At 47.3% G+C, this 15,744-nt stretch overlaps 1 protein-coding gene across 1 annotated transcript in view; it reads left to right on the forward strand.

Moving 5' to 3' along the window:
* The window catches only part of LOC105477180 (coiled-coil domain containing 180), a 69,709-nt gene that overhangs the window by 12,886 nt on the left and 41,079 nt on the right, over positions 1 to 15,744 (forward strand). The window contains 8 exon segments of the mRNA XM_071078041.1: positions 4,035 to 4,114; positions 6,780 to 6,868; positions 7,729 to 7,851; positions 8,967 to 9,140; positions 10,502 to 10,617; positions 11,975 to 12,101; positions 14,125 to 14,164; positions 14,293 to 14,741. Coding sequence (XP_070934142.1) covers positions 4,035 to 4,114; positions 6,780 to 6,868; positions 7,729 to 7,851; positions 8,967 to 9,140; positions 10,502 to 10,617; positions 11,975 to 12,101; positions 14,125 to 14,164; positions 14,293 to 14,741 — 1,198 coding nt within the window.

The following is a 15,744-nucleotide window of genomic DNA, read 5'->3' on the forward strand; positions in this document are numbered from 1 at the left end:
GTTAATTTTTGAAGTTTTAGTAGATGTGGGCTTTCTTCATATTGGCCAGGGTGGCCTCGAACTCCTGAGCTCAAGCAATCCACCCACTTCGGTCTCCCAAAGTGCTGGGATTACAGGTGTGTGCCACTGCACCCGGCCCAGTTTTTCTCCTTGTGTTTGACATTTTGTACAGTTACATTTTGATCCAGGTGTAAAATTAACAAGATGGATACACATCTCAGAACAGGGAAAGTACTTGTGTTCTTTTCTATAATTCAACTTCTTTCCAACTCTGAGCCCCTGTTCTTTAAGTTGGATAGAACTTGGTCTTTCTGGGAGTCATATCCCTTGAGGCAAAGTTCTAGAATTTCATGCAATGCCAGGGCTGCTGTTGGGATGTCTGGTTCTCAGTTATAGTTCACCCCAATGCCACTGGGCTCCTACTGCCTCCAGACAAGTGGACATAGGAACCTCCTCAAGGAGGCTGCTCTGAGCCCCTGAGTCTTCACGCACAGGCAGTGGTTTCTCTCCAGGGCCCTAGGTCTTGCAGATGCTCCCATAGTGCCACCAGGAAGCAGAATCCAGGCTGCCACTGCCAGGCAGCTGCCTGTCCTGCTCTGTTTGCGTTTCCCCCACAGCCTCTTTGTATAGGGGTTGAGGAAATACCTGGTCCCCTGGGCTCTCAGCCTGCTGCCACAAGCACCTTCTCACCAATGCACTAGACTCTCCCAAGAAATTAGGCTTTTGAGAATGAAAGCCAGAAACATTCCTGGGCTGCCCTGCCACATCCCTCTCACAGGATGTCAATGTGGATTGGTTGGTCACCTGTCTGAATGGAAGAGAGGGACAGGATCAAACACAAGGAGAAAAAAATGTACCCATAGACGTTTCTGGCCACAGCTTGGAGACACTGTGCAATGGCAGTGTCTGCAGGGGGAGCGGGCAGGCCATTAGACCTGGCCTGGAGGAAGGTGGGACAACTCTGCAAATCAGGGGGAGAGTGGGTGTTGGCAGGACCACGAAACTCCTTTGCAGTGGAAGTATGTAGAGAGGTGAGGTCAGGACACAATTCTGGCATCCAGAAGTGTGTCCTGTGAACACAAGTCTGGAGCACACAGGTCTAAAGGTAAAGTTGTAAAACCTTGGTCATAGATTCAAGTGAACATCAGTAGAGAAGGCTGGGTCTTGGGGCCTTGATAGCACCCAGAAAACCCACTGTGTAGATGACCCTCTCTTCCTCCCTGATCTGTCAGGCAGTGAAGAGCCTTCTAATCAAGCTCGAGGAGCTGTCCCAAGGGGACTGCCTCATAGGGCAGTGTGGGGATCCCACACACCATCCTGGCCCACAGTTTTAGGCCCTTCTTCTGGAACCCCCTAATCTCCAGAAACTTGGCGGGGATCCTTGCTACTCAAACACAGGGTCTGCTGGGAGCGTGTGGTAGTGATGGCAGAGGGGAAAGTCTAGCTAACATTCCCCAAGGCCTTGACAGGGAGATATCCAAACACCTGGGAGAATTCCCGTGAGTTTTCTTGGCCCCAATAAGTATATGTGCATATGATTAAAAAAATTTTTTTTTCAAAAAATAAAATTTGTATTTTGGAGTTATGTTCAATTTCTAGAAAAGTTACAAAGATAGCACACAGAATTCCTAACCCTAACTCTTCACCCAGTTTCCCTTAATGCTGCCATTCTATATGCCACTGGACATTCATCAAAAGTGACAAATTCATTTTGATGCATTTCTGTTAACTAAACACCAGATTTCATCTGCATTTCACCTGTTTTTCCACTGGTGTCCTTCTTCTGTTCCAGGAGACCACATTACATTTAGTATAATGCTTAGAGTTGAGATAGTGCTATGCATACTCTTGTACCTACCTTTTGCTCTTTACTGTCCATTTATGAGTAGGGTTACCTGAATCCCTGTTTGCCCAAGACCATACTGGGTGACACATCTTGTTCTGGCATAATCATTCATGGTGACCTCTTTCACTGTCAAAAATGTCCTGGTTTAGACAATAAATCATATGATCCCTCTAGCAATACACCTCTTCCACACCGTTAAACATCATCCAATTTTTAGCGTCTTTAAACAACAATCATGTCTAGTTTTTCATAATTCTGTAAGTCAGCTGGGTGGTTCCCCCTGTGTGGGCTGGCTTGGCCAGGGCTGGAAGGTCTAGGATGGCCTCACCTGTGTGTCTGGAGTCTCTGCTGGGTCAGCTGGGTCCTCTCTCCATATACTTTCTTAGCTTCCAGGAGGCCAACCTGGGATCCTACACACAGCGGGTGGCAGAAGGTCCCTGCAGCAGGAGAGGACAAATCCATGCACAGCCCTTCCCAAGCCTCTGCTAGGTTGTATTTGCTAATGTCCCATTGGCTAAGGCCAGTTACATAGCCACACCCAGATTACAGGACTGGAGAAATAGACTCTACCTCCCCCATGGGAGGGAGCTGACCATTTTTTAATCTGCCACACTATTTTTTTTTAACTTATATGTCTAATCAGATAAAGAAAATGTGGTACATATACACCGTGAAATACGATGCAACCATTAAAAAATGAGATCATGTCCTTTGTAGGGTCATGGATGGAGCTGGAAGCCATTATCCTCAGCAAACTAACACAGGAACAGAAAACCAAATGCCGGCCGGGCGCGGTGGCTCAAGCCTGTAATCCCAGCACTTTGGGAGGCCGAGACGGGCGGATCATGAGGTCAGGAGATCGAGACCATCCTGGCTAACACGGTGAAACCCCGACTCTATTAAGAAATACAAAAAACTAGCCGGGCGAGGTGGCGGGCGCCTGTAGTCCCAGCTACTTGGGAGGCTGAGGCCGGAGAATGGCGTGAACCCGGGAGGCGGAGCTTGCAGTGAGCTGAGATCCGGCCACTGCACTCCAGCCTGGGTGGCAGAGCGAGACTCCGTCTCAAAAAAAAAAAAAAAAAAAAAAAAAAAAAAAAAAAAAGAAAACCAAATGCCGCGTGTTCTCACTTAAAAGTGGGGGCTGAATGATGAGAACACATGGACACAGGGAAGGGAACAACACACACCGGGGCCTGTTGGGGGTGAGGTAGGGGGAAGGAGCGCATTAGGAAAAATAGCTAATGCATGCTGGGCTTAATACTTAGGTGATGGGTTAATAGGTGCAGGAAATCACCGTGGCACACGTTTACCTATGTAACAAACCTGCACATCCTGCACATGTACCCTGGAACTTAAAAACAAAAATTTAAAAAAGAATTTGGTATCTTTTTCTCAACTTTTATTTTAGATTCAGGGATACATGTGCAGGTTTGTTACCTAGGCAAATTGCGTGTTGTGGGGTTTTGGTGTACAGATTATTCTGTCACCCAGGTAATAAGCATAATAAACTATAGGTAGCTTCTCCATCCTCTCCCTCCTTCCACCCTCCACCCTCAAGTAGGCCCTGGTGTCTGTTTTCTTCTTTATGCCCATATGTATTCAAAGTTTAGCTCCCACTTGTGAGAACCTGCGGTATTTGGTTTCCTGTTCCTGTGTCAGTTCATGTAGGAGGACAGCCTCCAGCTCCATCCATGCTGCTGCAAAGGCCATGATCTCATTCTTTTTTATGACACTGTATTTAATGACTTCAGAAGAGGATTTGCTGTACTTTATTTAGACAGTTTTCTACTGTTGATGTGAAGGTTTTTTAATCATCATGTGTGTTTATGAACAGCATTGTTAAGTGAACATCTTAATACATAAACTTTACATGCATTCTATAATGCCATCTCAGATTAAGTCCCAGAAGGAGGCTTCCTTGGTCAAGGGATGGGAACAGTTTGTTTTTTCCACTGGAAAAATTATGTTCTTTTCTTTTCTAAGTAACAAGTTTGTTACTTAGAATTTGTTAATTAAAAGACCTTTCAACCGGGTCATGTTTGAACACCAGGAAATCCCCAGCAGTTCCCTTTGTTCTTCAGTATTTAAATCGACGATTTTCTGGAGCTATGTTTCTTGAAGATACTACCCATTTTGGTTAGTAAACTTTTGTTCCTGTGTGACTTACTTGCCGTATCTTCCTTCCCAGTGACCTCCTGCCCCCCAATTACAGCAAAACTCAGCTGACTGAGTGGCATTCTTCCCTCAACTCCATGAACAAGGAACTAGGTGAGTGACGTCTGTGGGACTCCACCTGCATTTTTCCAGAACTCTGTTCAAGCAGTTGCTTTGCTGAAGCTCATTCAAGTGAGTGGTACGACCATCGTTGGGAGGAGGGATGGGGGTGTGGCAGGAAGAGTGAGCTCTGAGAGCTTAAAAGGCCCCTCCTCCTTTCCCAAGACCTCCCTTCCTCACTGCCTAGCCTGCAGCTACACTAGCCACACCCTCTGACCCCTGACCCCTGACCCAAGCATGGAGACAGAGAGATGGCTCTGATGCCCTCCTTGAGGAAGGCCCAGGAGCATGCCCCAAGAGTGTGAGGTGGAGCACATGGTCTTGATGCCCAGCTCTGCTCCTCCCGGGCTGTGTGACCTTGGGAAAATCAGGGCCTCCGGTGGCCTCAATGTCCTCCTCTGTAAAATAGGGATGGCAAGAAGAGTAATAATGGTCCCTGCTTGTGGGGTGGATGGCCAGTGGTAGTCCAGTGCCTGGCTTATACAGAGTCCTCAATCACAAATGGTGATGTTTCAAAATGCTCTATAATAAGGGCAGTCAGGCTGTAAACTGTGTGCTGACTGCTGGTTTTGGAACTAAGTGTTGTTAGACCCCCCAACCGCCTCATTTGTTGACGTATTGTCTGGCTGCTTTCACTCTAAATGGCAGAAGTGAATGCAGATGGCTGCTGACTTAGGATGGTTCAACTTAGGACTTTTCGACTTTACAGTAGTGTGAAAGTGGTACACATTCAGCAGAAACTGTACTTCAGATTTTGAATTTTGCTCTTTTCCTGGGGGCTGTGGTGCCTGGATACGTGGTGGGATACTCCCTGGCAATGCTGGGCAACGGTGACAAGCTGCAGCTCCCAGTCAGCCCTGTGATCATGAGGGTAAACTAGTGTACTCTGTTGCCAGATGATTTTGCCAAACTGTAGGCTCATGTATGTTTTCTGAGCACATTTAAGATAGACTAGGCTAAGCCATGATGTTCAGTAGGTTAGGTATATTAAATGCATTTTCAACTGAAAATATTTTCAACTTATGGTGGGTTTATTAGGACGTAACCCCATTGTAAATAAAGGAACATCTGTAGTTACAACAGAGACTGTATGACTGCAAAGCTAAAACAGTTTACTCTCTAGCCCTCTATAGAAAAGGTTTGACACGACTTGCTCTAGAAGATATGTAATAAGTTTTTCATCTCCTTAGAGGATCATAGCAACCTAGTGAGGTCAGTGGTATCATTGTCCTCTTGTAGTAAGAGAAGGGTTTAGTGGCACAGAGAGGTGAAGTATCCTGCCCAAGGTCACACAGCCAATGAAGTGTCACAGCTGGACTTAGCTTGGGTACTTCAGCTAGTAGTACATGCCATTGCTTCTAGGGCTCTCAGGTTTATAATACTAAGGGTGTTTCTGTGTGAGCCACAAGACTCTATATAATAGCAATGGCTACCATTCATTCAGTGCCTCCTACAGACAGGCATTGTGCTGAGCCCTGGCATTCAGTAGCTGGCTCTGCCCTCGGGCACTTCCAGTCCAGAGCAGAGGTCAGAGCAAGCAGGGAATGGACAGGTTCCCAGCCGTGGGAGCCATAGTCAGGGACACAGCTGGTTCAGGGTCATGGAAGACATTGACAAGGAAATGATCATGTGGTTGAGAACTGCAAGGGAGGTAAAAGTCAGCCAGGCCAAGAGGGAGGCAGCATTCCAGGCAGGGATACAGTGTAGGGTGCCCTGGAGGCAAGACAGGACTGGGGCCTTTGGAAACATGGAGGGGAGGTTGGAAGATGCAAAGCAGCCGGACTCTGCTGGCCACGTGGGCTGCACGTGGAAGTCTGGGCTTTATCCTGAGGGCAGTGGGAACTCAGTGGAAGGTTCTGAGCTGGGGGTGATGATGTCAGGGGGTGCAAATGGCCCAGAGGGATGCAGGAGTGGAAGCAGGGGGATGTGGGAGAGCCCATCAAAGCGGCCTCATGGAAGGGTGTGGACACCTTGGCCTAGGAACTAGCCTGGGGACAGGAAGAAGCAGATTTAGAGTTTCTTCTCGTCAGTTCTAGCATCTGTCAACCCTCCCAGATATCCTAAATCTACACCCAGCTGCCATCCCCCTGCCCTTCTCCCCAGCCCTGGACAAAGAAAAACCACCACCAAATCTCTGTGTGGTCTTTCAGTTTCTAGAAATTGCCAACAGCACTAAACCAGAGTTGCTTATCCTGGACATCAGAGTCACACTGAGTTTATTATAAGCTGGGAAACTGAAGAGAGGAGAAATAGAGAAAATAAATAAAAAAGCAAGCTTCCGCGCGTTCTGCTAGTGCCTTCAGTTTTTCAGGGATGAACACAGATAGGATCAGTAAACGCTCATTGATCTCCATTCTCATTACTGGTTTACAACTTGGTGCAGCTTCCCAAAAGGAATTTCACCAGCCCTGAAACCGAGTCAAGAGTCAGGGCCAGAATGGATTCAGAACAGATAGACAAGCTCTTCATTTGAGATCCTTATCTTGGGGTGTCGGGGCCTTTGTAAGGGGACACCAGCCCCTGATCTGAATCGGGACCACTGATCTTCACCTAAATAAATGTTGCTGTGGAGGCACTTTGCTCCTTTGCAGAGGGGACACTCCCCTTTCTAATCCTCTCTTCCTGGTGGACTGATTTGCTTTGTTTTCTGCCCATGGAGACACCTACCATGTGGACTGCATGATGCGGATCCGCCTGCTGTATGAGAAGACGTGGCAGGAGTGCCTGATGCTTGTACAGAATTGTAAGGTGGGCACCCTTCCTGCAGGCCTGAGAAGAGGAATGCCTGGGCGGGACCTGAAGTGCTTTCCCTGGCCCCATCCCCACTACCTTCCCCTCCCCAGCTATGTCCCCACCTCACTCCCACACACCCTTTAGTCTCCATCCAGGCTTTTCTTCCTCACAGAAGAAAATGGAGTGGCTTCCTAGCCCCAGTGCCTGGTGCTCACTGGCCTCTGGGCATTCTGAAGCTGTTCCTTCTGCCCAGATCCCCTCCCTAGCTATCCCTGCCATCTCTCAGGTTTTAGCCCATCACCTCCTCCAGGAAGCCCATGTAAGGTGAAGTGTGCACTCTCAGATCACCTCAGACTTCACCCTTGACTCTATGTCATGCATAGCACTGGGCGTTGTTTATGAATGGAGGTTGTGTTCTGGGGGTTATTGCAATGCGCCCCCTTCGTAGATAGGCCTGGCCCCACTTTCCCCTCCACCCTGCCCACTGCATAACAGAGTGAGACAGTAAACTCGCTCCCAAACCCAAGCACAACTGTGACTTGTTCTCTAGGATAGGGGAACTATGGAGTCAGAATGTCCCTTCCTGCCTCCTTGGTAAGATTGTAAGCAACACCTCCACCCCCAAAGCTTAACTGTTGTGAAGTGTGTTTGAGCTGAGGGTCCCCCTTGGGGAGCCTCACAAGAGCTCCTGCATGCCTCTCCAGCCAATTTGCACCCAGCCCTCCAGACCCTAAGGGGAACAGAATTCATGGGGTGCAGGGCCCTCACCTGGAGCTCAGGTCTGGCTTGAGCAACACTGAGGCCTGTAGGATGGAGTTGATGCCTGTGGGGACCTCAGTCCTAAACCAGGCTCTGCCTTGTCCCACACACTCCAGAAGCAGCTGCTGGACTGGAAAGCCTTCACTGAGGATGAGGCAGAGACCCTGGTGAACCAGTTCTTCTTCCAGATGGTGGGAGCACTCCAGGGCAAGGTGGAGGAGGACCTGGAGCTCTTGGACGTGCGTGCTGGGGACTGTTCCACTGGGGAGCTGAGGTGGGGTTGGGGGTCCGCGGGGTGCTGGCTGTAAGAAGAGCCCAAGAGCTCCAACTTGCATGTTCCTAGTGTGTCCACTCACCCTTGTCAGACCCTCTCAGAGCAGCCCCCTTATGCTGGCCACTGCAAGCTCACCCACCTGACTCCTCCCAGCCACCCACTGACATGGGTGCTGTGCAGAACTCCAGGCCATGAGCGCTCCCCGGCCATTGCTGACCCTGGGTACTGAAGGGCTGTGGAGGCACAATAAGCCCTCAGCCCAAGACACGTGGTATCTTGAACCGGGGTTGGCTCATGTTTTCTGTGAACGGCCAGATGGTGACTATTTTAGGCTCTGTGGGCCATCAGGTCTCTGACGCACCTTGTCAACTCCACCAGTGCCACACAAAAGCAGCCCTAGGCAATGCAGAAACAAATGACATGACTGTGTTCCAATAACTTTATTGACAGACACTGAAATTGGAATCGTATGTAATTTTCATCTCATTAAATATCTTCTTTTGATTATTTTCCAGCCACTTTAAAACTGAAATATCTGTGTGTAGCTCACAGGATCAAACAAAAACAGGTAGAGGGCCAGATTTAGTCTACAGGCAGCAGCTTGCCCAGCCCTCGCCCAGATGAGGGTGTAAGACACATGCCTTTTTAAAAAGGTGGGTGGTGTGTGAGGATTTCACAGCAGGTGTGGTGTTTGGCCCAGATGCCATGAGTAAGAGAACTCCAGAGAAGGAAAGATGCCCAGGCCAGCGTTGCTGTGGCCTTCTGAGTGCCCAGCCTGTTTTTTAGGAATGGCCCACACTCCATCTTCTTCCTGTCAGAGACTTTTGTGGAACATAGGATATGTCTAGAGATGGGACTTGAGAGTCAACAAGACTAAGGGCAGGGCCTTGGGCAGACCCAAAACACTGTCCCAGGGAGGGAGGACCAAGAGCCCCAGTGTAGCCTAGAAGTTGACCTTGAGGGATGGTGTCTGGGCAATGCTGTTCAGTCATTAGAGACAGGGGGCCCCACAGGTGGGCCCTCTTCCTGGCCCTGGGACTTTCAGCCCTCAAGTCCCTTCTCTGGGCTCTGCCACTGCAGAAATCCTTCGAGACCCTGGCAGATCAGACAGAGTGGCAGAGTTCGAACCTCTTCAGGTACTTCCAGGAGGCGGTACAACTGTGGGAGGCACACCAGAGCAAGCTGTTGGTGCAGGAGCTGGAGCTGGAGAAGAGGATGGAGCAGCACCAGCAGAAGCACAGCCTGGAGAGCCAGGTGAGGCCCACACCCAGGGCTCCATTTTTCACACCACAAACAGCAATGAACTCAAACAGCTCCTTGACCCAAATGGAGAACCTTTAGCTATGAAATTTGGGCAGATGGGGACATTAAGGCTTACATTGGTCATGGGATCAGATGGGAGTAGCAGAAATCTGGAACCAAATGTCTCTAAGAGTTTGCATGAGAGACAGTCAGATGGTTCAAATAAGGAGATGATTAAAGGATGGTATCACGAAATCACACACTTCATTGCCATTCAAAGATAATTTTTTCATAGGTTCACAATGCTTAAAGAGGGGGAGAATAACGTGAACCAACCTCAAAAGGAATACATCCACAGGGAGTAAACCAGGTACATTAGGCACTTTGTAAGCTGCAAAGCTATTAAAGTCTAGTTGTTCAATTAGGATGGAAGCAGGCTTCCATGGGAAGTAAAGTCTAATAAAAGCTTCAGGTGTGCCTTTCTATGTGCCGTTTCTCCGGAGAAACTGGCTTGCAAGCTAACACAGTGGACATCTGTGATGGCTCATAGGTCCCTGGAAGCCAGAGGGTAGTGCCGGTGCTGGTGGCGTGGCTTCATAGCCCCAGTGCCTGTCACAGCCTGAGCTCTCTCTCGTTCAAATAAGCCACTGCCAGAGTGAAACCTGCCTCAGCCTAAGCTCTCGAAGTGTCAAACTCTTGAGTATTTTGAAGTACAGTAGTTAACGTCAGTAACTCACATATGGGGGATTGATAAGGGTGACATCACATTCCCAAGGTGAAGGGGGGAATAGCTCCAAGTTCTCATATATGGGGTCTGATAAGACATCATATTCTGAAAGAAAAAGGGGAAGACACCCCAAGTTATTACAGACAAACGTGTCAGTCACATAGCAAACTGTGCACATGTTGGGAGTCATTTCAACGCTCTATAACTGGGGCAATCTCCTGCCTGCACAGGAGGTCAGCTGGCCCCTGCTCTGCCTGCTCTCACACAGTCCAGGAGGTGGGGGGACAAACTCAGCTTCTGATTTCAAGCACGACTGGTGAGAAGGAGAGCGAGGAGCAGGTGTAGTGCAGGCCTGACCAGGTGGGTGGGTGTGAGGGCCCTGTCTCCGGGGGTCCCATCTGAGCTGGCTCCCCCGGGGGGTATGATGTAGGCAGGGAAGAACATTGCAGGCAGAAAAAAGTCTAGAGGCCTATAGTGGAGAGAGGGAGGGCAGTGGCAGATTAGGTGCCCCATTTGTAGAAAGGGAGTCCTGGATCTGCCGAGGCACCTGGGCCTCAGTTCTAGCAGCAGGGTCCCTGCAGGTCACTTACACTCTGTGAGCACTGGAGGTCACGTCTGCTTCTCTTGTTTTGGGGGTGGCTTCCAGGTCCAGGAGGCCCACCTTGATAGGCTCTTGGACCAACTGAGGCAGCAGAGCGACAAAGAAACACTGGCGTTTCACCTGGAAAAGGTCAAAGATTATCTGAAGAACATGAAATCCAGGTAGGCCAACCAGACTCCAAAAGGCAGGAGGGGATGGTCAGAAATTCATCTTCAAGGTCAAGGGCAGCCTGCCCAAGAGCCCAGGAGCCTACTGGCAGGCTTAAGATGAAAATTGTGCCTCTCACCTTAGAAAGCATTGTAGCCCTCTGCAGCTCTGCTCTCAGCCAATAAAGAAGCTTCCAGGGAAAATTTTTAAAAGTTTGTGGAGGGAGGTTTCAAAGCAATGTGGCTTCAGTTCAAGAACATGGGGCCTTCTTTTAAAAATTTAAAGATGTGGGTGGATCACCTGAGGACAGGAGTTCAAGACCAGCCTGGCCAACATGGTGAAACCCCACCTCTACTAAAAATACAAGAATTAGCCAGGCATGGTGGCAGGTGCCTGTAATCCTAGCTACTTGGGAGGCTGAGGCAGGAGAATCACTTGAACCCAGGAGACGGAGGTTGCAGTGAGTGGAGATCATGCCATTGCCCTTCAGCCTGGGTGACAGAGTGAGATGCTGTCTCAAAAAAAAAAAAAAAAATTTAAACATGTACATTCTTGTTAAAGGAGGAAAAAGAAGTTAACCACTGCAAACATATAGAGATTTTTTTCCCCTCATTCCTGCCCACTTTTCCTTTTTTATGGACATATACATTTATATATATGAATATATACACATATATAGTGTTTTAAAAATAAAGGTTGGATTATACTATGCAAATTGTTCTGTAACTACAGATATACTTCCATTTTTAAATGTCATGTAGCATTCATTAATGTAGATACTTCATAATGGTTTAGCAATCCCTCAATTGATTAGCTGTTTTCTATTGGTTCCAATTTCTCAATATGGCAAGCTGTTCTCTGTGAACTTTCTTCCATCCTTATGACTTTGTACAACTGATTCTATAAGGATTGTTCACAGAAATGGAATGACACTGCCAATTGATTGCAGTACTTAGATTCAGAAGGCAATTCTGATTACTTCAGGCAAATAAGTAACCCCATGAGCCCTTGGTCTCCTATCTGAGAAACAGAAGTCTGGACCTTGGGGCATTTGGGAGTTTGGTGGAATAATGTAGGTATCATCAAGTTCAAGGACAGCGTTAAGACCAAAAACAGGGTTAGGACCTGGACAGGGAAAGGGAGCTCATGTTACAAGCAGAAAAGTCTCTTGTATGTGTTTTCCAAACTTTCTACAAAAAGTGTGTATTTCTTGTATGATCAGAAAAATAGCATAGCCAAGGACTGCTGCTAGAAAAGAGCAGCCACACAGCAGCTCTACACAGAGCTATGTGCCAGATTGCAGCCCATCTCCTTGGGGTCATGGGTGTGGTCCCTGGCTGGGGTCTCCTGTCTTACCTACCTCCCTCCCAGGTATGAATATTTTCACACCCTCCTGACAAAGGAAGTGATGGAGTACCCAGCAATCATACTGAAAGAACTCAACTCCTACAGCTCCAACCTCAGCCAATACTTCTTTGTGCGTGAAATATTTGAGCAGGTATGGAGAGGGCAATGATACACCCATTCACTCATGAAGAAACTAAGGGAGAGGCTGACTTCTTGTTATGATCTGCCTAGACTTTGAAAGCCATCCCTAACCCTGCAGAGTTCAAATCAGTGCAAGAAGAAAGAAGCTGAAAATCTCTAAAGAGACCATCTCTTTCTCAGTATAAAAGAGGCTGAGGGGTTCAGAAATCAGAGCTCAAGCCTGAATGGACTTATAATGAAAAGGTTAATTTATATGGTGCTTGGAATTCCATTTATCATACCTACCACTGCCACATAATTCTCCTAAAATATAGCTTTGACCCACCTACTCTCCTGTAAAATCCCTCCCCAACTGTGCAGCCCCCACCAGATCCAACTTACAGTCCCTAGATAACCACAAAGGCCCCACTCTCTCTGCTTTCCACCTTGACTCTCCCTGGTCCAGCAGACTCATCCCTTTTCTGGCATGTGCCCCCTACCTGCTGCCCTTCCTCATGATGCTCCCTCTGCTGGGGCCCCTCTGTCTCCACATATCCCAAACCCACCCATACCTCCAGTTCACTACCAAGAGAAAGGCTCCCATTCATTCCACCTGACCCTTCATCTCACCTTGCTCAGCCCCTGCCACCTCTCAGGGCTCTGAACTATTTTTTGCTTGGTTGCTGTCGAATACAGGAGTCTGGAGCACCCAACTATAATGTATTTCTTAAAGGGCAAGTATGCCTTAATTTTTATTCAACTTTGATTGCCATTAGCACAAGGATCTTGCACATAATTCAGACACAATAAATGCTCTCTGGGTAAATGCATGAATACCTGGGATTCCCTGGTTTGAATCCCCCAGTGCTTGGCTCTTTTCCCGCACACCAGCCATAGTCCTGCCTGGCCTGAATGGAAATGCTTGTGGTTGGCACTGAACCTGGCCAAAGGTTTCCCATGTATACAGGACACCTGGCTGCTTCCCTGAGAATCTCTCCTCCCAGAAGAGATTCCTGTTTAGATTGCTACTAGATGCTCCCTCTGCCACCTAGGTTGAAGGGAAAGCTCAAGCTATAGGATGGTGAGCTCATTGCCTGCCCTTTGATATCATTTGGGTCACCTGGGTTAAAGGTAGAGGCACTATTATGATCTCCATTTCATGGAGGATAACAATAAGCCCCATAGGGTTTAGAGGACCTGCCCAAGATCACTTAGCTTGTCAGAAGCCAGGAATCAAATCCAGACCTGCAAACTCCACAGCCTACACTGTTATCCATAACACAGAATATCCAAAACTTCACCCAGAGCCTGTGAAACAGGAAATTTGCAGGGCTTACAAGGGGGCCCTCAAGATCATGTAAATCATGCCCATTGTATCTGTTCCATTTAGCACAGAATGCAGCAGATTTCTGCCCTTCGTTTGCATCCCTCAGTTTATATTTTTCTTGCCTTTTGCTCCAGATCACTGCCAAAAAATATATCATAATGAGCTTTTATTCCATGTCTACCCATTGTGTGCTATAAGGGTTTGCTAGCCTTCTTGGAATTAAGAAAAACTGGTTCCCTGGATTGAGAACAACCCAGTTATCCCAGGGAACTAAGTTGGTCAAGGCCTGCATCAGATATCAAAGGGGAGGGATGAGTACTTCTACTTAAAAGAGATGCACTTAAAAGTGGCACTCTGGGCCGGGCGCCGTGGCTCATGCCTGTAATCCCAGCACTTTGGGAGGCCAAGGTGGGCGGATCATGAAGTCAGGAGATCAAGACTATCCTGGTTAACACGGTGAAACCCCATCTCTACTAAAAATACAAAAAATTAGCCAGGCATGGTGGCAGATGCCTATAGTCCCAGCTACTGGGGAGGCTGAGGCGGGAGAATGGTGTGAACCTGGGAGGCGGAGCTTGCAGTGAGCCAAGATCGGGCCACTGCACTCCCGTGCAAGACTCCTCTCAAAAAAAAAAAAAAAAAAAAAAAAAAAAAAAAAAAAAAAAACAGTGGCACTCTGAGGAAAGGCAGTGCAGGTCCTTCAGTGACTTGTGGTTTTTTCCTATAGAACTTGGCTGGAGAAGTCATTTTCAAATTCAGGCAACCAGGTAACACTTTTTCAGTTCAAGTCTTATTCTCCCAGACTTCACTTTTATGCGTTTGTGGGTCGGGAGGCCCAATGCAGGCAGCATCAGTAAATTGTCTCTCCTTGTGCTTTGGTGTTTATCATCAACAGAAGCACATGAAAAATCCTTCCAGAAGAGAATGAGGAAACTGAGGAAGAAGCAAGGGTCTAAAGAGGACATGAGCAGAAGTGAGGAAAGCATAAGTAGTGGGACAAGTGCTGCCACATCAGTAGAAGAGATGGAAGAAGAAAATGATCAAGAAATGGAGTCCTTTATAACTGAAGAGGTGCTGGGGCAGCAGAAAAAATCTCCACTGCATGCTGAGATGGATGAGTCCAAAGAAGGCTCTATTCAGGGATTAGAAGAAATGCAGGTTGAAAGAGAGAGCTCCTTAAACCCATCCCTGAATGAGGAGAATGTGAAGGGTCAAGGAGAAGAGAAGGAGGAGTCACAGGAAGAAGATGAGAAGGAGGAAGAGGAGGAGGAGGAGGATAAACTGGAGGAAGAGAAGGAGGAGAAGGAGGCACAGGAAGAGCAAGAGAGTTTATCTGTGGGTGAGGTAAGCCAGCAACTGATTCATTCGTGGGCATAGAGAAAGTTTGCTATGCTCATTTTGTGTTTATCCCTAGTGTAAGCTAGGGTCTTCAGTGGCCCAGTCTCCATAGAGGTGCAGAAAGAGAATTACAAAAATATTCATACTTTTAAAAAATTTTATTTTAGGTTCAGGGGTACATGTGCAAGTTTGTTATTTAGGTAAATTATGTGTCATGAGGGTTTGATTTACAGATAATTTTGTCAGCAGGGTAATAAGCATAGTACCCGATAGTTTTTTTTTTTTTTTTCTGATCCTCTCCCTGCTCCCCACCTTTACCCTCAAATAGGCCCCAGTATCTGTTGTTCCCCTCCTAGTATCCATGTGTTCTTTGTTTAGCTCCCACTTAAAAGTGAGAACATGCAGTATTTGTTTTCTTTTCCTTTGTTAGTCTGCTTAGGATAATGGCCTCCAGCTCCATCCATGTTGGCTCCATCTATGTTTTCTCCATCCATGTTGTTGCAAAGGACATGATCTCATTCTTTTTATGGTTGCATAGTATCCCATGGTTTATATGTACCACATTTTATTTACCCAGTCTATTGTCAATGGGCATTTAGGTTGATTCCATGTCTTAGCTATTGTGAATAGTGCTGCAATGAATATATATGCATGCATGTGTCTTTATGGTAGAATGATTTACATTCCTCTGGGTGTATACCCAATAATGGGACTGTGGGGTCAAATGGTAGTTCTGTTTTAAGTTCTTGGAGAAATTGCCACACTGGAATACACTTCCACCAGCAGTGAATAAGCATACCCTTTTCTCTGCAATCTTGCCAGCATCTGTTGTTTTTTGACTTTTTAATAATATTCATTCTGACTGTTATGATATGGTATCTCATTGTGGTTTTGATTTACATTCTCCAATGATTAGTGATGTTGAGCACCTTTTCATATACTGGTTGGCCACATATATGTCTACTTTTGAAAAGTGTCTGTTTGTGTCCTTTGCCCACTTTTGAACAGG

Source organism: Macaca nemestrina, chromosome 14 (assembly GCF_043159975.1).
Source record: "Macaca nemestrina isolate mMacNem1 chromosome 14, mMacNem.hap1, whole genome shotgun sequence".
Classification (NCBI taxonomy): domain Eukaryota; kingdom Metazoa; phylum Chordata; class Mammalia; order Primates; family Cercopithecidae; genus Macaca; species Macaca nemestrina.